At 26.1% G+C, this 19,856-nt stretch overlaps 1 protein-coding gene across 1 annotated transcript in view; it reads right to left on the bottom strand.

Moving 5' to 3' along the window:
• The window catches only part of LOC145846792 (uncharacterized), a 20,878-nt gene extending 1,894 nt beyond the window's left edge, over positions 1 to 18,984 (bottom strand). The window contains exons 1-3 of the mRNA XM_082953407.1: positions 18,234 to 18,984; positions 3,096 to 3,148; positions 1,221 to 1,341 (exon numbers count right to left, since the gene is read on the bottom strand). Of these exons, the coding sequence (XP_082809533.1) occupies positions 1,221 to 1,341; positions 3,096 to 3,148; positions 18,234 to 18,972 (913 nt within the window). The 5' untranslated portion in view covers positions 18,973 to 18,984. The remainder of the gene's footprint in view (positions 1 to 1,220; positions 1,342 to 3,095; positions 3,149 to 18,233) is intronic.
• Between the last annotated feature and the right edge of the window lie 872 nt (positions 18,985 to 19,856).

Genomic DNA, 19,856 nt, shown 5'->3' with positions numbered 1-19,856 from the left:
GGAATCCTGAAACTTTACAGGATTCCTCGTCAGAGGTTCTATTTATGTTATTTATATTCATTTAAAGCTTATATTATTAAACTTTACAAGAAAATTATGATTTAAAACTTGATAACTTATTAAATTTGATCAAAAGTTTTGAGCTAAAATCATTGTTCATTCAAGCGTTTAAGAGAAAGCTCTCAAAGTCATTTGTTTTAATGATGCAAGATGATCACAGTTAAAATAAGGAGAAAATTAAATGCACACAAGAAATTACTGATGTAACGTAGCATAAAGTCTAGTAAAAATGTCTAATAAAAAATTATAACAAAAACTTGGTAGAACTTTAATGAGTTTTAATTACAATAATTCAAGATTAATACTACTCAACAATTGTTTTAACATCTTAACTTTTGGTTTTTTATACAAGAAAAAGTTTACCTGACTGTTTAAGAAAACATAAATAAAAAAAAACAAAGGTATAGTTGAAAGTTTTTTAGTACTTGAACTCATGTTTAATTTGTTAAATGTATTCACAACACGTTCAAAAATAACAATTATCTTCTTGTTTATAAAACTTGTACTCCTCTTTCGATAGATTCAAACAATCTATGGCATGAAACCATTTGAAGCAGTTGTCACATTAAATCTAAAACAGATACTCAAAATCAGTGGTTCTTATTTTTATTTTTTTGTCCCTTTTTAAAAGATTATTGCGAAACTTACCTCCAACTTATAAAATAACTTTTAATTTTTAGTAAAAAAACTAGATTTTTTTAACTTTAAGCTTATTAAATAAAAAAATCTTTAAAAAAAAATTATTCATTTAAAAAAAATAACTGTTAACCAATAAATAATAAATTACAAATAAAGTTCAAAAAAAAATCTAAATAACATGTAATAAAGACTGTTTTCCCACTAAAAGAAAGGAATTTACCTCCATGGGTAAATTTACCCGAGTTTAAGAACTGCTGCTCTAGCTATACTAAATATTTTTCAGTCAAATGTAACACAACATTTTTACAAAACACTGAAAACTAATATACTAACCCATTTAATTTCATCATTAAGTTGCTTTTTTTCCTAGCATTATACCGAAGACGTCTGTAGCACTGGTTGGCGTTTATGACTATAAGTAAACATTAATTAGTATATTAAACGAACGGTTCGAAATTTTTATTATATTAATAAAACTCAGTAAATATAGTTAGTAGTTATCTATAGTAATAACTTTTTACCTCCTTCCTTTATCAGCATAGTTGCCACTTCCATTCTTTTGCTGCAATTTTGAGATGCTCCGGTAGATAGATGAATTCTAGTCGGAAGCAACGGGTAAGTAAGTACAATCTGTTCTGCAGCCTAAATTATAAATAAATATTTTAAAAGTTAGTTGTAAAAAAATATTATAAAAATGTTTTTAAGTTATTAATAAACAGATCATGCTCATACTTCAATGACATGAATCCCACAGCTTATTCCGTCTGCTTGCGAATTGTGATTTATGCCAACTGCTTAAAACGTACTGAATTTATCTAACAAACTTCCTTTTTCTAGTTGTTTTCTACATTGACAAAAAATGTATAGATAAAACTTTAAGTTTCTTTTTACAAAGTTTATATCTGAACTTTTTTAAAGTAAATTAAAACAAATCTAACAACTTAGACACAAAATATGCTTGCTTGATATTAACTTGATACTAGCTTGATATTGAAATAGCTGATTGATATTTCATCATAGCATGTTGAACAAAAAAATCTTAAAACGATTGGTCGATGGACGTAAATTATGTTATTTTTGCGAGTTTTTCTGATTATTATCTTTTTAAACAGCTTAAAACATAATATGTCTTTCAAATGACTGTTCTTTTTTTTATTCTATTGAAACTTAAAACAGAGATTACTAGAAACATTTAACATAATAAAACAAATATTTTGGATTTAAAAAAATATAAGTATACAATGAATACATTTTTTATCTTAAAAATTAAAACGGCGCTTACTTCATATTTGTCAAAAATATCAAATATACAAAATGAAGTATATTACACTATCATTTGCCTTGGCCATTTCCTAGATAAAAAGTTGATAAAAGGAAAAAAAAAACAATTAATAAGAATGTGAATTACAACAAATTTAATTAAATTTTTGTAGTTTAATTAAATTTGTTGTAATTCACATTCTTATTATTTTTTTTTTCCTTTTATCAATTTTTATCTAGGAAATGGCCAAGGCAAATGATAGTGTAATATACATCATTTTGTTTTGGGGCCAAATCGTAAAAGATATTAACATTATTTATAAAATAACTATTTAAGAGTTTAAATAACATGCAAACTAAGGGTAATCAAAAAAAAAAAAAAATTTTAATTTATTTTTGGTTATAAGGCAATTTGAATGAAAAAAATAAAAAAAAAAACCTTTATTTTTGGAGGGACCCCATGAAATAATTCAAACCCCAAACCAAATTTTTTTTGTCTTAAATTAAAGACAAAGGTGCGTTCTCTAAGATAAAAAATAATTTTTTTAGATAGCTTTTAAGATAAGGAAAATAATTGACATTAAAGTTTTATGTTTTTTGAAAAATTTATAAATTTGCCTATAAAATTAACTTTATGCTCGTTCATTTATTATCATTACGTTTAAAACGTTAATGAAAAGAGCATCGATCACCTGCGTACAGCATAACTTATGTTAAAAATAAAAATCCATTGAAATAACAATTGATAAACATTAGTTAGAAGTTCTCCTCTGTGTGCTATACAATTTTTGTTTAATGAGCATAAATCGTCGTGATTAACATCTCTACAATATCCAGTTTGATTGCTTAGTGCTGATGTTATAATAGTATAAACGTTACTATCTATACTTGGTACTCTATCCCAGTAAAATGTAACCTGTAAAGGATTTAAATTCAAAAGATTATGTTTACTTTATTATAACCACGAAAAACAATAAACAATTTGTCCTTCAGGATCTTTAACAAAATTTCGTTCATATTCGGGTTCTTTGCAACCTCTTTTTAATTGTTTTACGAATAGTTTTTCACTTTTCTGTAAAAAAATAAGTTTTCTTATGTGTTTAAAGTTTTTATTATAGGTTTTTATAAGTTCTTACCGTCATTGTTGAATGTAGATCATTATCTTCATCACCTTTTATTGCTTGTTTTTCTGAAATTTTGCTTTTCTTTTGTTTTTTATTACCTTTGATCTTTTAAAAAAATATAAGACTAGTAATACAATTTCTAAATAAAAAATTAAATTACTTTTGGAGTAATTTTCTGCATATCGGCCACAGTTGAATATTTGGAACTTTTTTTCATGTCTTTTTTTGCGGTAAAATCTTGCTTGGGCTTCCATACTTCTTCTAAATAAAGTGTGGGATCTGTCAATATACACTATTCTAGTTGGATTCCAGGCAGTTTGTTATTTATTGCATGCAACCGCTACCTTTATTAAAATAAGTTATTTAATAAAGTTTTTATTTTGGTATTTATTTAATAGACAGATTTTACTAGGCTAGCTAGCGTTAATATTGCGTTCAATTATGTAGATTTAGATTATAATTATATAAAAAATTTCAATGAAACTTTAGAATAGAAATAAATTACAAAAAAAAAGAGCCTCTGAAGAGGAATCCTGTAAAGTTTCAGGATTCCAGGTGGACTAGAAATTACCTTTTCAATTCCGTAAAGCTTAATAAGACAGTTTTTATTAGGCTAGCTAGTGTTAATATTGCGTTCAAGTATGTAGATTAAAATTATAATTACATAATAAAAAAATTAATAAAATTTTAAAATAAAAATAAATCACAAAAATAGAACCTCTGAAGAGGAAACCTGTAAAGTCTCAGGATTCCAAATGGACTAGAAGTTACCTTTTCAATTCCGTAAAGCTTTATAAGACAGTTTTTACTAAGCTAGCTAGCGTTAATGTTGCGTTCAAGTATGTAGATTTAAATTATTATTATATAAAAAATTTCAATGAAACTTTAGAATAATAATAAATTACAAAAAAAAGAACCTCTAACGAGGAATCCTGTAAAGTTTCAGGATTCCAGGTGGACTAGAAGTTACCTTTTCAATTCCGTAAAGCTTTATAAGAGAGTTTTTATTAGGCTAGCTAGTGTTAATATTGCATTCAAGTATGTAGATTAAAATTATAATTATACAAAAAAAATATTAACAAAATTTTAAAATAAAAATAAATCACAAAAATAGAACCTCTGAAGAGGAATCCTGTAAAGTTTAAGGATTCCAAATGTACTAGAAATTACCTTTTCAATTTCGTAAAGCTTTATAAGACAGTTTTTACTAGGCTAGCTAGCACTAATATTGCGTTTAAGTACGTAGATTAAAATTATAATTATATAAAAAAAATGTTCAATAAAATTTTAAAATAATAACAAATCACAAAAATAGAGCCTTTGAAGAGGAATCCTGTAAAGTTTCAGGATTCCAGGTGGACTAGAAATTACCTTTTCAATTCCGTAAAGCTTTATAAGAAAGTTTTTATTAGGCTAGCTAGTGTTAATATTGCCTTCAAGTATGTAGATTAAAATTATAATTATATAAAAAAAAAATTAATAAAATTTGAAAAAAAAAATAAATCACAAAAATATAACCTCTGAAGAGGAATCCTGTAAAGTTTCAGGATTCCAAATGGACTAGAAATTACCTTTTCAATTCCGTAAAGCTTTATAAGACAGTTTTTACTAGGCTAGCTAGCATTAATATTGCATTTAAGTACGTAGATTAAAATTATAATTATATAAAAAAAAAAGTTCAATAAAATTTTAACATAATAATAAATCACAAAAGTCTGAAGAGGAATCCTGTAAAGTTTCAGGATTCCAAATGGACTAGAAGTTACCTTTTCAATTCCGTAAAGTTATATAACATTTCTTTATATACCAAATATCGCAATGTTAAATAATACCGAAACTTCCTATCCATATAGTTTATTTTGTTTTTGAAAAAATATTTTTGTCCAATTTTGCAGTGAAAAATTGCATTTCAAATACATTAATACATTAATACAATTCAAACGAAAATCTTTAAAACTTACCATATAGACATAATAATTTTTTTTAAACAAACTAACTATTGAACTTAGGACTAACATAATTTTATTTCCAAAAAATAAAAAAAATTCTGCACAAATTTCAAAGAAAAGTTTAAGTTTTGTTATCAAAACGTCTTTAAACCGTTTAAAGTAAAATAAGGTGATCAGTTTTAAGTTTATTAAATAATAAGAACTTTCAATCAAAACAGATAACTTTAAAGTTTGTATCACTATTTTTAATGAAAGATAGAATTTAAATAAATAAGGATAATACTTAAACATTAATTTTTCATAACACTAAATTACAGGTGAATATAAAAAATAAGTTAAGTAATTTTCTGTTAAAAGCTAAATTCGTTATTAAACAAAAGAAGTTAGCTAAACAAATATATTATCTAAGGTGATTAGTTCGAATATAGCGCAGATAATGTGTACTTCAGAAAAAGTACTTTTTATACTTGGGTTTAAATATTTTAAATTGGAGGCAGCAAATGAATTTAAAAGTAGTATTTCCTTGGTTTGCGTATTAGTTTTGCTTTTTTTTATTTAAAGAAGTTTTTAAGTATATTTTTTAAGTGACCACAAAGTATTGTTTTTTTTAATGAGCTTAAACCTAAAACAATTGCATAAGTCGAAAACAGGGTTGCCAAAAAACCTGATGTTTGACAATTTAGGCTGGAGTTTAGAAATTTAAAAAAAACTTTAATTTTTGAACAATAAAACTAAAAAATCTGGAATTTTAAACAACTTTTATATATTAAGTAGTAAAATTTCGATTTAACACAAAAGATTTATGGTATAATTTTTTTTGTAATCATCAAAAATTATTGTAATTAGAAAACACATTTAAAGAAGCATTAAGATAGTTTTTCAATGTCGTTTACTATTTATTACAGTTTTTCAACTTAACATTAATTTTAAACTAAAAGTTGTTAAGTTAAACTAAAAGTATTTAAGAAAGTACACATTTTATTAAGACTTAAATACATTAATCAATTTAAATTCTATTACAATAGATATTTATATATTAAATAGTCATTCTATGTATGGGTAAAAGTCAATTAAAGTAATTAAGTGAATAAAAGTAAAGCTATCTCTTATGTGACCAAAACTAAAGCCAAAACATTATACAAATATCACTAGAACTGAAACTTAGGCCCGCGAAGATTTTGAAAACTTGAAATTTGGCCCGCGAGCACCAACTACCTGCCGACCCCTGATATAAAGGATAAGCTTTAAAAATAAGTTTAAACACTTAACACAGGTTAATAATCAAATTCAATTTAAACAAACATTGTTAAGTTAAACTTATTTTTTCAAGCTAAAGAAAATGTACAACTAAACATAGTGATTAATTGATTTACGTAGTAAATTGTTAGAGTGAAACAATTATTTGTTATTTTAAAGAAACATAAGAAGCAATAGCAAAAAAAAACTGTACAGTTATAAATGCTGTATTCTTTTAGTTTCACTTCAAACTTGTTCTACATAAAAATTAAAACTAAAAAAAAATAAAACTTTAAATTAAAACTAAGAAAACTTAATATAATACTTTTATTATTTTACTTATAACCTAACTCTCTATAAAAACCGAACATGAAAAACATTTATGGGTCACTTTTATACATTGTTTAGTTTTTGCTTTAGAAAATAGTTTTTGCGTCTTAAATAGTTTACACTCTTTAAGAAATTCAGTAATTAGTTAGTCAAATAAAACTTAAACCTATTTATACTGTAGATAAGAAAAATCAAGTTTTTTAGCATAATTAATGCTAGAATAATATAACAAAATACCTTATTAGTGTTTAATTAATCTTTTACACAGTTACCACTTTAAAAACAAAAAAGTTTGAATTATATTAAAAATACTGAGAAGATACTTTAAATGTGTTTTTTAATAAAAAATATTTATATGGTAGATTTTTTTGTAAAATCGAAATTTCATTACTTTACATGTAAAAATTGTTTAAAACTCCGTGTTTTTTCAGATTTTTAAGTACAAATTGTCAATTCCAAGCTTTTCCGGAAAGAAAAAAAAGTTGAAATATATTCTAATTCAAACCAACACTGTGCAAGGAGCAAAACATACATCATAAATTTAATTTACCACTCTTTAAAGCAAAACAGTCAGTCCGAGTGACCAAAACTAGCCTGATATTTTAGCATACAAAAAGCAATTCAAGCCAAAAACTAAAAATTACTAAATTGGCCTGATATTTAAAGTTTTTAAATAGTCATAGTCTGATTGTGTGGCAATTTTTATTTGTTTATTTGATCAAATTTGAACTATTTTAATTAAAAATGTACAAACTTGATAAACTACCATTTCTCAATCTAGTTTGTATTAAATAGCAGGGTTGCCACTCGGTCAGGAAAAGTCAGGAAATCAGGAAAAGTCAGGAAAAGTCAGGAAATTTGATAAAATAAAAAAAAAGTCAGATTTTGTCAGTTTAAATTTACAAAATTCCTTGTTTCCCAAAGGCTTTAAGTGGTAAAAATTAATTAAAAGTCCTTTAAAGTCAGAAAAAAATTCCAAAATTTTCCTAGAAATTTGCAAAAATATTTAATTTTATTTCGAATGCCTTTAGCTGGTATAAATTAGTAAAATATCCTTTATTAAACTGCAAAAATTTTCTGTTAACATATTGAACAAGTACCCTACTTGAACAAGCAGATTTTGTAAGCTTTTTAGTATTGATGATCTGTAGCAAGGACACTTCCATAGTGTAACTGTGATATATACACAAAAGTTTATCTAGCATAATTTAAGAATCAAAGAGTTTTTTGTTTAAGTAAACAATTGAGTTCTTTATAACTAAGCAGTTAGTTTAGTATTTTATGTAACAAGTTAATGTGTATACTTTACCTCTTTATAATTTTACAAATTTGTTTAAATTTATAAAATAAGTTATAAGAGAGGTATATGCCAAGATTAATTTTACTTATTGTTTGTATTTTTTGTAGAGTAATTCAAGTTTTTAAAGTAAATAAGAGTATATTTATTTGTCACAAATTTTATACTAATTTAGTATTAGATGAAGAGGTTGAAGTGCTAATAAAAAAACGGAGAAAATTAATTTTGGTACATACATTTAAAAAAACAGTATTTGATTGAGTTCTTTATTGTTTTAATGATTTAACTGTAAAAGCTCGTTATTGTTTTAAGGTTTGAGTTGTGAAAGTTACTTATTGATTTAAGGTTTTAATTGTAAAAGTTCCTTATATGTCGTTTCGTTTATTTAGATACATTTATACTAGGAAATTCTATAAAATTGTGTTCTTTATTGTTTTAAGGTTTCAACTGTGAAAATTTGTTATTGTTTTAGGATTTTAGTTGTGAAAGTTCGTTATTAATTCAAGGTTTTAATTGTAAAAGTTCCTTATATGTCGTTTGTTTATCTAGATACATTTATGCTAGGATTTGCTAAAAAATTGTTTCTTTTTTCAGACAAGCTGTGTTTATAAGGTAATAATACAAGTATTTTGCTGATAGAGCTGTTTATTACAAACATCAATCATACACAGATGGTTTAAGTGATTTACTGGAAGTTTGATGATAGAATTCAGCAAAAAACTATTGTTTTTAACCTGTATTAAAATTAGATTGGAAGCTTTTTATAGTTTAAAGTGTTAGATTATGTATTTTAGAATAAGTTTAATTTAAGAGTTTGATTTAGAAAAGTCAGGAAAATTTTGGTAAAAAGTCAGGAAAAAGTCAGGAAAAGTCAAGAAATTTTTCTCAGCTTGATGAGTGGCAACCATGAAATAGGTAGTTCCAAAAATCAGCAGCTGTTTATATTAGTATGCAACGCATTAAAATTAACTTTTTTTGCCAAAAAACAAGGTTTGAAAATCAAAAAGTATACCTTACAAAATCTTTTTTAATTTATGTCATATATATTGTTTTAGTTGTTTCTGTACACACTTAGATATTACATGTAAAAACCATAATGTTAGAAAGTTAAGCATAAACAAAATTTTATCTCGTTGAGTATTAAAAAAAAGTGTTTTAAATATGAGCATCTTTGTTCATTGGTGTGCATAGGAATTAATTTAAAATGCAAAGAAAAATTCTAAAAAATCAAAAAAGTCAAAACCAAAATAAAATTAACCTTATTTCTTCTTATTGTTAATATTATGTTATTTTAAATGTTTTTGTGTAAACCAGAATATAACATTTAGAAATAAAACATCTGTAATAGAAACTTAGGTATAAATAACTAAGCTAAATAAATGACATTTTAGTTAATTACTGTGCATTACTTTTGTACAAAACGGAAAACATTTGCATTTAGTTTTTACCAAATAGGTATTATATAACTATTTTACTAATTCAAAGCACTTTTTACACTCTTTTTTCAGAAAATAATTTGCTGTTGCAAGAAGAAAGTTGTTACTAAATTGAAAAAAAAATCCTGTCTTTTTTAAATTTTAAGCTAAATCAGTAAAGTCTTTTAATTGTTTTAAAATGTTATACAAGAACTTTAAACTAAAATTATCAGACAAAGTTAACTCAAAATATATTTTTGCTCAGTTGGCCACATTTACATGCTCGCGGGCCGCAAAATTTTCTTTCGCGGGCCGCATTCCATTCAAAAATATAACATGCTCGCGGGCCGCAGATTCACCCTTTGCGGGCCGCATTTGGCCCGCGGGCCGCAGTTTGCCGACCCCTGCTTTATATATTGTGAAATTTTCATTTAATTACTTGTGTTTAAACGTTAATAATTATAAGTGTTTATTATGCTAATTGTTTAGCTTTCCTTAGATTCTGTAAAATACTTTTGAAATAAACAAACTGTAACTCTTTTTGTGTTAAGTTTAGATCTAAAATATCATAACTTAGAAAATTTAAATTTTATCAAACTTTAGTTTTGATTAACAAACTAAAAAACTTCACAACTTTTGTGTAGTGAATTTTTTTTTACAGTATAAGACAATTAAAACTTTTTCTAAAAATAAAAGAAACATTAGTTCAAGTCATTTTTTCTAAAAACCCTGACGAACACTACCAAATTTCTATTAGATTAATTTTTTTTAGTGTTTTGACAACAAAAAATAAATACTAAACGAACAAATTAAAGCATTTAAGTTCATATTAAGACTACTTTTATAATCACGAATTTTGTCACAGGTTTAGCAGTATGAAGAAAGCATTTTACTTGCTTGCTTTATTTAACTTAATCATTTTTGTTTCAAGCAAAGGTAAAAACTTCAGTATTTTTACTACTTTTGCAATATATTTAACTTGTTTTACTTTTAGAAGTTCCGATGTGCCAAGACTCATCTTATGGCTGCAGAGGGCAATGTTTAAAAGCTGAAACAGACACTGGAACAGTTAAAGAACTTTGTTTTGAACTGAAGGAAAAGCCGAAAGGTTTTTTATTAAAGTCTTAGCAACAACTATTGCAAGACTAATATGTATTGTTCTACTAACTTTTTTTGCGATTTGAACTGTTTTTTTTTTTTAATTTAAAATTTACCAACATAGCCACTGATTGTTGTAGTAGTACAAGTTTATTTTTCAACTCAATAAAATTAAACAGATTATTGTAAAAACACTAGCAAAAAGCAAATTTGTTTGGAACAAACATTAGAAGGCGGTGGCATGATTCATACTACGCCAGTTCTCACCAATATTTCACTTATTGATGGTTAGTTTTGAAATTTTAAATTAAATTCTGGGTTATTAAAACAAGTTTTGTCCCTCATTCATTCAAGGTTTAGTACTTATGGTACTCATTTTTAAATGCTTCAAATTGTTACAATCAAAATTTTAAATACAGAATAGATAAGTAATTATGTTGAATGATATTTAAACGATATGAACTTTATTTGTATTACTACTAAACAAATAAATGTTTTTAATTCAGTTGTTTTTTTGTTTAGAATACTTAAAAAAAATATTCGCCAACACAATTCCACTTTATACCATGTAGTAAAACAAACAAATACAAATCTAAACTTGTTAACTCTAACTATCTTATAAACTTAACAAATTATTATTTGTTATTAAATTCATTAAATTGTAAATTCAAAACTTTTTTGATATTGTAGTTTTTACAAGTCTTAACAAAAAAAAAATATATAAATAGACAGCTATTGCAAAAGAAGTGCCAATAAAGAAGTGTGGCCAAATGGATGCGGAGATAACCGATGTGCTGTCAGAGATTTTGATTTTAACAAAAATATGATATTATTCGGCACAAAATACACAATACAAAGTGATGCAGAGCAACAAATATTCACTTGTCTGGATAAAACTTTGCTTTCAAGTTATAATAAGAAAGTTGAAAAGCCTGAAAGTAATGGTAATTATTTTGAATTTTAAAAAAGTTTTAAAAAGCTATCTTAATTTTTATTATATTAGTTATAAGCAGGTTTTTATAAGAATATTTTTAATAAACAGAAAAATTTTAAACAATTTTTTTATGAAATCGTTACTGCATAAAACGCTCATAATGTATGCATTAGTTTAAGTTTGTGTTGTTTTTTTAATAGTAGCTTTTTATTAAGTTGTTATAATTTTGAAAGTAATAAAATAGAGAAAAAGTTATTAAAAAAGCGAGAGAAAAATATAATAAACCATAATTCAGGGTTCGTGCGCGTCAGGCTAAATCAGGCTAAGTCAGGCTAAATCAGTTTTTTTGAAAAAAGTTGAAAAACGTCAGGCTAAATCAGTTTTTTTATTTTAAAGTTTGAGAATCTCAGTTTTTCTCAGTTCAAATGCTTGAAAATTTTTGATTAGAAAAAATTGAGAAATCTTTTTAAGATCAAATTGAAATGTGAATATATTTCTAAACAAAGATTTAGTTATTAAAGACAAAATCAGTCAATATTTGTAAATATAAATGCTTAAGACCTTTTGTTGAATATCTAAAAAGTTTTTAAGAATCTTCATTATTTTGTTTTGAGTAGATTATATACGTTATAATTATGAAACTTCATAATAAAAATACGGTTTAACATTACAATTTAGTTCAACAACTTAGCTGTTTGTTTGAATTTGTTTACGTCAGCTATGTTTTTCAGAGCTTAGTTAGTTGCATTTTTTAAATTTATAATTTAAAGGCACTATACCAAATACTTTTTAGATTAAAACTCTTAGCAGTTTATTCATTTGTTTTACTGTTTGTTTAAAGTTATAAGAGATATTCACAACACTAAAACTTAGCTTTAGGATATAAGTACTAAGTTTTGTGGGATTACAAATTTTAGGTATAATTAATTTTTCTTTAAAAGAACGAAACATTGAGGATTTATTTTTTTTTAAGTGTAAGCTTTTTAAATCCGATACGACGTCAACAATCACTGTATTTATTTAGGTTTTAGGATCTATAATTACATATCACTTTAAGTATTAGTCAAAATACTATAATAAACATTTATGCTTATTTTAATATTTAATACTCGTGTAAGCGTTTCATTTTAAATTTTAATAAAACACGACAATGCACGGGGTATAAGGGGGTCAAATCACCTTTTTTACAATTTAGTCTTATTTATTGAGTTGTAATGAAGCTATGAGTTGCTTTTTGCAGATTTTTAATGCTCAAAATATTTTTAAGATAAAGCTGGTTGAAGTCAGAGACTACAATAGTAGTAATCAAGTAGTTACCAATACCGAAATTGACTTCTAAAGGGGATTTTCCTTGCTTTGAAAAAATGTCAGGCTAAATTGTTCTCAGTCAGGCTAAATGAAAAAAATTTCGCGCACGAACCCTGATAATTAAACGGATACTTTTTAAAATTAAAAAATAACTTTATAAAAGTGGATGGCATAAAAAGCCGTTGTAATAAATTTAAATAAAACAAAACTTATTTTATAACTAAACTTGTACCAGATAAAGAGGATTTTGAACAATTAAAATTTGTTGAGCCGAAAGATAAGAAGTTACTGAAACCAACTAAGCCAAAGAAAACTAATGGTGCTGTGTATTATTTATTTTACTTTTTTGTAACTGCAAGTATTTTTTGTTTTTTATGGAACATCTACTATTCATATAATTATTTTAAAAATCCTCACTCCAAAAAAGTCTTAGTTGATTTACTGTCTTCGAGTTCTCAAAATAGTTGAGCTTTAGCTAAACCTAAATTTGGTATTTAAAATCAAAATACTTAATTTTTTGTGAACTCTGATTAGTTAATAAGTGTTTTTTTACCATATTAATAAAGCGTATTCATATGTTTTGTTGTTTTTTTATTAACTAAATTTTTTACACAAGTAAGCATGAATGTCTTAATATGTAGAAAGTATATAGCTCTTTATAATAAAGCAGGGTTTCCAAAAATTTTTTTTCAAATGGCCCCCTTTAAAAAAATAAAAACTGTGGTCTCCTCCAACAAGATGTTCAAAAAATTACCATTAAAAAATACCTAAGTACTTTTTTTTTGCACTTCATCAACAACTTTAGAATATCTGGTGTAAGTTTCAAAATCAGGCCCCTTGTGGCTCCTTTACTGCTAATGGCTCCCAAGTGGAAACCCTGTACTAACGGAATCTAGCTCTTGAACAAACTCGAACCAGTGAGAAAAATTGACCAGCCTGCTAAATGCTCTCAATGTACGTTTTAGCTTTAAAACAAACTGGAAAAAGAAAAAAAAATATTGTTATAAACTATTTTATAAGGTGATCTTGAAATATTCTTGAGTATCCAAAGGTGCTTACTTGTTATTTAACATAATTTTTTAAAGTTACGACAAATTGAATAAAAAATCTATCAGTTCTGTACCGCAAATCCATAAAAAAATTAATTTCAATACCGTAAAACTGACTCCTATACAAACCGCTGACGATAAAGCATCAATTTTTTGAAAGTAAAGTATGTACCCTTATCAACTTCCATACACAGTTTTTTTTTTTGTAAACATTTACCAAAAAAACCAAGAAACTAAATTTAGCTCTAAATAGCAAGACAAATTAATAAAAGGAGGTCATACTACTGGATCGCATTCACTTTATTTATCACTTAGTCAATTTAACATTCTTTGTTTCTCACAAAGTTTAAACAATAAAACCATTTAAGTATAACTTAATAACCTTTACTGAGGTATAAATTATTTTAGTAAGGAGTATCATATACATAGTTTTTTTATCTGGTAATATTGAACAAAAATGTAAACTAGTTCTTCAAAGTTAAAATGGCCAAGAATCAAGCTAATTTTTTATAAAAACTTTTATGCCGTGGATTTTCTCCAATAAAAACAATCAAACATACTACAAAAAATCTTTACAGCTGTTAAGTTTATTACCTAAAGAGTTCACTCTTCTTAGATATACTAACGGATTTGGTTTTGTTTGACTCCCCACATAAGAACACAGCAAAATCCTTTGGATTTTAATAAAATATTTTAGTTTACTGTCTTAAAATACAAACCAAGGTTGTTTAACATTGAAATATCCAGACTGTATAAGGTAACATTTTTAGAAGTTCAAAAAGAATCTTTTTTCTTTTGAATTAAGTATCAAACTTCTCAGGTCATAAAAGTAAATTTTAAATAATCGCAAACAGCTGACAACTATTGCAGTTTTATAAATTGCAGATAAAGGTGCTAATAAAATTTCGGCATTTGAGTTTTCTGCTTAAATTTGTTTTACATGTAGCAGCTATCACAAAATACCATGAGTAAAATTTGAGCTGATTTAGAAAAACCAACTCAGAGCAGGGTTGCCAAATGTTTGTGGAAAATTTTCTCCAGGTTTCTAAAATTACATGTTTTAAGGTCTATTTTTAGTTTAAAACTAAGGTTGAGGTAAAAACTGTGCCAAATAGTATAATGACATTGAAAAGATATCTGAAAGCTTATTTAAATGCTTCTTTTGATAATGACACAACTCTTTAATCTATATTAAATATTTTTATGTCAAATCGAAATTTTACTACTAAACATGTAAAATTTGTTTAAAATTCCAGGTTTTTTAGTGATTTTTGTTAAAGATTCCAGGTTGTTTTTAGATTTTAGTTCAAATTACCAGGTTTTTTTAGTGATTTTTTTTATGAAATTTCCAGGTTTTATAGTAATTTTAGTTCAAAGTTCTAGTTTTTTTTTTAATTTCTCAAACCCAGGTTTTTTAGCAACCCTGTTAGAGGCTATTCTCCATATTCTAAAAAAAAAGCCCAATGTTAAGTGTTTGGGACCCATAAAATGCGACTTTGGAGTTTATAGCTGTAAATTGTTATATATGTAATAATTACCACAAAAACTTATTGCGCTTAATATAAGAAGATTTTAAGAATGTTTCACTAGGTTACTACTTATTTTTTTGCAAAAACTTCAAACTAACGAAATATGATAAAAAATTACAGAAAAAAAAGTTACGTATATAACAATTTTCTGCTATAAACTCTTAGGTCGCATTTTCTAGGTCCCATACAGTATACATTGGGATTTTTTTCTAAGTCAGCTTAAAATTTTGCTCGTGGTGCTTTGTGATAGCTGCCATATGTAAAATAATTTTTGTCTTTTATTATTCTATTGATCACTCTATGATTACTTTGTTACTATAAAAGTTTTTAAAACTTATTTTTTATTAGCTTTGTATATTACTATTGTTAGAAATATATTTTTCTTTTTGGAAATTTTTTATCTTGATTACCTTATATATATAAATATATATATATATAATATCAGACACCTTTAAATATAAAATTCAGGCATTTAAGAAAAAGCAAAACGAATTAGTTTATAATACGATTGTTTCAACAAAAAAATAATATTTAATGAAAAAAAGCAATGACAATTTTTTTTGTTTATGTGAAATCCATGGTTTTCGATTTTGCAATCCTCATTAAGCCTGTAAAAAAATTAATAAAATTTGAATAGACTGAGTTATGAATAAGAAAGACATTTAAAGTTAAAAATTTACTTTATTAAACTAAATTACAAACATATAAAAACTGTTGCAGTGCAAAAGAACTGCTACACATTTTTATAAAGTTAACTGTTATTAAAAAAAATAATTATTATTAAAATTACCAAAAAATGCTGGCATCAAAATTAATATTTTTATAAAACTTTTCTGTAAAATATTACACTAACATTTTTTTTAATTGAAATTTTTTAAACTGCTTAAGTTATGTAAAAACATAAGTAAACATTGAAATTTGTGTTAAAAATAAAAAGCTAATAACAACTATAAAACGAATATGACAACTTCAAAAATCTATGGTGTTAAGGTTATAACAGGTAAAACTTATGAAAAAAATTTATACAAACATATAGTTATTATAAACATTTACAAATACAAACAAGCTATAAAACAGTTTTGTATTTGTCTCTTTTTGTTTGTTTCTATAAGAATAATTTTCTTATAACATTATCTCTTATAAAAACAATTTTATGAACAATTTAGGTTTAACAGAATTCATACAAAATGTTTAACAATCTTAAAAAAGTTATAATTAACTTTTAAGGGGGAAGTGCAAAATTATATGATAATAAAATTTGTGAAAAGCTTTTTGATTGTTTCTGTTATATTTGTTTTTAATTAAAAAAAAATAACTAGTGTAGTTTTAAAAAGTATTGAACCAAGCAAAATAGCATTCATTACTTATACAGAGTTGCCACTATTATTTTTTCCAGTTTTTCCAAGTTTAAGATAGCTTAACTAAATATTCTATTAAAAAAGAAGCTTTGAGAAGTACTTAGCAACAAAACTAAAAGATAAAAAGTCTTAGTTTTAATGTTAAAAGTAAAATTATTTAGCATGTCAAAATTAATTGAAATGTCAAAATAATACAAAAAGAACACATATTTTTGATCACAAAAAATATAAGTATTTTTTTTTATTAAAAGTTATAAAACTTTTTATTTAACTTTGAAAAGTAAATGTATTGAATACTACAAAAATGTGAACATTTAAAAAAGCTCCACACCTTTTTTGATTTAATTCAAGTAACAAAAAAACTCTGCTTTTTTAGAAGGAAAAATCTAAATACATAGAAGTATTTTTTATTAAGTATAAACTTGTTATTGAGTTTTTTAAGTAATTTATATAAAGAATGCACCAGTATATTTGAAAAAAAACTAATAAATTTTGTATTTTCCGTATATTATTAGTGTTAAACATTGTAAAAAACTGTTAGACATTTTTTAAGCTTGATTCTAATAATTTAAATTAAAAAAAAAACCATAAAATAACTAAAAATTTCATTGGAAGTTAACTTTGGTTTTATGCTTAAATTTTTTCTTTACAATTAAGTAAAAGTATTCTTTAAACAAATAAGAAAAGTTTTCGAAAAACTTTGATAGAATTTTGTTTGTTTTAAGAACTTTACTTTTTTTAAGATATCAAAAATAAAATGATCTTTAAAGCAATTGTATATTTAACACCTTTATGTAACGACTTAAAAGATATAACTAATCTTTAAAATTGTTTTAGTATTAAAATAATTAGTAAAAAAAATAGGTTTATAAGAGCATGCTGTGCTCTCTTAATATAGTTTTGTATGCATCTTAAATATGTAACTTATATTCTAAATATTTAATTTATTGCAAAGTATTTAATATATTTAAACATTTAATATTTTTTTTCAAAAGATTTGAACTTTAAAAAGGTCAACAAAGAAAATATATGAAATACTGATACTAAAAAGTCATCTACAACACTTCATATTTAAAACATTGAGCTATTCCTCAGTTTACATAGTAAAAGTAAAATGTTACAAATATTATTTTTGCTTTACAGCAGGGTTTCTCTATACAGAAATTTAGGGGGTCATGAGCAGCAAAGGGGTCACAGGGGGTTATAAAAAAATATATATATAAAGCTTAAAAGAATCAACAGCCGTTATGTATGCGTTAAAAAAGGAAGGTTGTTTAAATAAGAGGAGCGAGTTTATATCGTCTTGTCGACATATGAAAAAGCTCCTCTTAAAATACAACAAATTTTGAAGTTATAGTCTTCAAACTGTTGTTTTCGTTAATTTTAGTTGTTTGATAAGTTAGATGGTAGATCGATATTTGTACTGAATATTTGTAATGTACAATGTTCAATTCTTACGTCATATTGTTTTTGTTTTTTTCTTGTAAACTTTTGCATCTTTGTTTACTAAAGTACTTTTTATTTTAAATTTGAACTGGCTAAAGATTAGAGACAATTTTTTTTGTCTTTATAAAACATATATTCCAGCATTTCTAAAATCGTCATTTCAATAAATTATATATATATATATACATATATACAGCAAACTATCATCACTCATGCTGGTCCACCCGTCAGCTTGGTCTTCAATTTTCGGCTGCTTGAAAATATCACAGCTCTTCAAGCGATTCACCTGCTTCTCCAGCTCATCCTGGTCCACCGAAAGCATCATACCTTCTAGCTCGTTAACCACTTTCTCAATACTCGGCCGCTCGCACGCTTCCTTCTTCGTCGCTTCGTTTGCTATGCTGGCTAGCTTTTTGAAAATATTTTTCGCCGAGTTGCTCTCAATGCAGGTGTAGCTGTTCAACAGGCTGTCGATTTCGTTGTCGCTTTGAGATGTGTCGCAGTTCTGGCTGTATAAAACGTGCTTCAGAACGACTCCGAAGCTGTAAACGTCGCTGAGGCAGCTCAGGTCGTCTTCGGGCGCCGAGAAGCCCGGAGTTCCGGACGACTTCGAGGAGTTTTCGTTTTCGAGCGTTGCGCAGCCGAAGTCGATCAGCTTGCAGTTGACGTCGTCGTCCAAAAGGACGTTTCTCGTTGTGACGTCATTGTGCAGGATGCCGACCTTGTGTAGGTGGAAGATGGCGGTGGAGATCTGGCAGGCCATGCGGAGGTGAAGCTCGGCGTTGGCGGCGAACGGAGCCCAGTCGTAGGTGACGAGGTCGCTCAGGGTGGCGCCGGAGTATTTCTCGGTCAGCATCGCAATTTTCCTGCCATGATGCCACCTTGTGACACCCAGAACTTTTGGAACAAACTCTGAGCTCGTCGAAGCCAGGTTTTGCATTTTGATTTCCTTGAAGACTCTATAAAAATGAAGTAAACTTGTGTTTTTAGCCGTTTTTATTGTTTGCGTTCATAAATAGTAAAGCCTTAAAGCTATACATTTTATAAACATAGGTGAACAGCATAGACTGATTAAACTAAATTTCAATAAAAAAATAACTATTTTTAGTTTAAAAAATTTCCAATATGTATGTTTTTTTATCTTTAAAGTTTTATAGATTTACTAACAGTACTTTCTATAGTTTATACCTACTATATATAAATACTAAAAAAAAACAGAACGATATTTACTGAATAATAATATATTTCCCTGAATTGTTAAACAAAGTCAATAGTCTTAACTTTTAAAACAATATTAGGAAAAGAAAAAACAACCTATCCAAAAACTTTGCGTAGTATTTCTTTGAATCATGCTCGTCGTAAAAGCTCTTTACCGCAACAATTTTCTTCCAACCCTAACAGTTCCAAAGCCGCCCTGTCCTAATGTAAGATATTTCTTCTGACCATTGACAATGTTGAATCTCTTGCTGATTTTTTCTATCTCGTACAACTTCAACTCTAAATCCTTTATCTGCAGTAAACTTAGTTCTTAGATTTTAGTAATTTAGTTTTGGCAGTACAAAGCATATTTAAAACACACTAGAGACCAGGGATGTAGCTAACTCTAAAAAGTTACGAATCTGCAAAAAAAATCTAGGTAATGTCTGATGACGTCATAACGGGAATAGAGTAGTTTTAACTACCTTTAATTTCATATGAAAGTGTGCAGTTTTGTTAAAAGTTTAAAAATAAATAGAATGTTCAAGTATAATGAACAATTGAATACAAGGCAAAATGTACTGCTCTTGACCCCCTATAATTTTTTATGTGTTGAAACTTTTATGA

This window comes from Thalia democratica, unplaced genomic scaffold, assembly GCF_965202585.1.
Source record: "Thalia democratica unplaced genomic scaffold, ktThaDemo2.hap1.1 HAP1_SCAFFOLD_636, whole genome shotgun sequence".
Classification (NCBI taxonomy): Eukaryota; Metazoa; Chordata; class Thaliacea; order Salpida; family Salpidae; genus Thalia; species Thalia democratica.
This window is presented reverse-complemented; position numbering and strand designations above follow the sequence as displayed.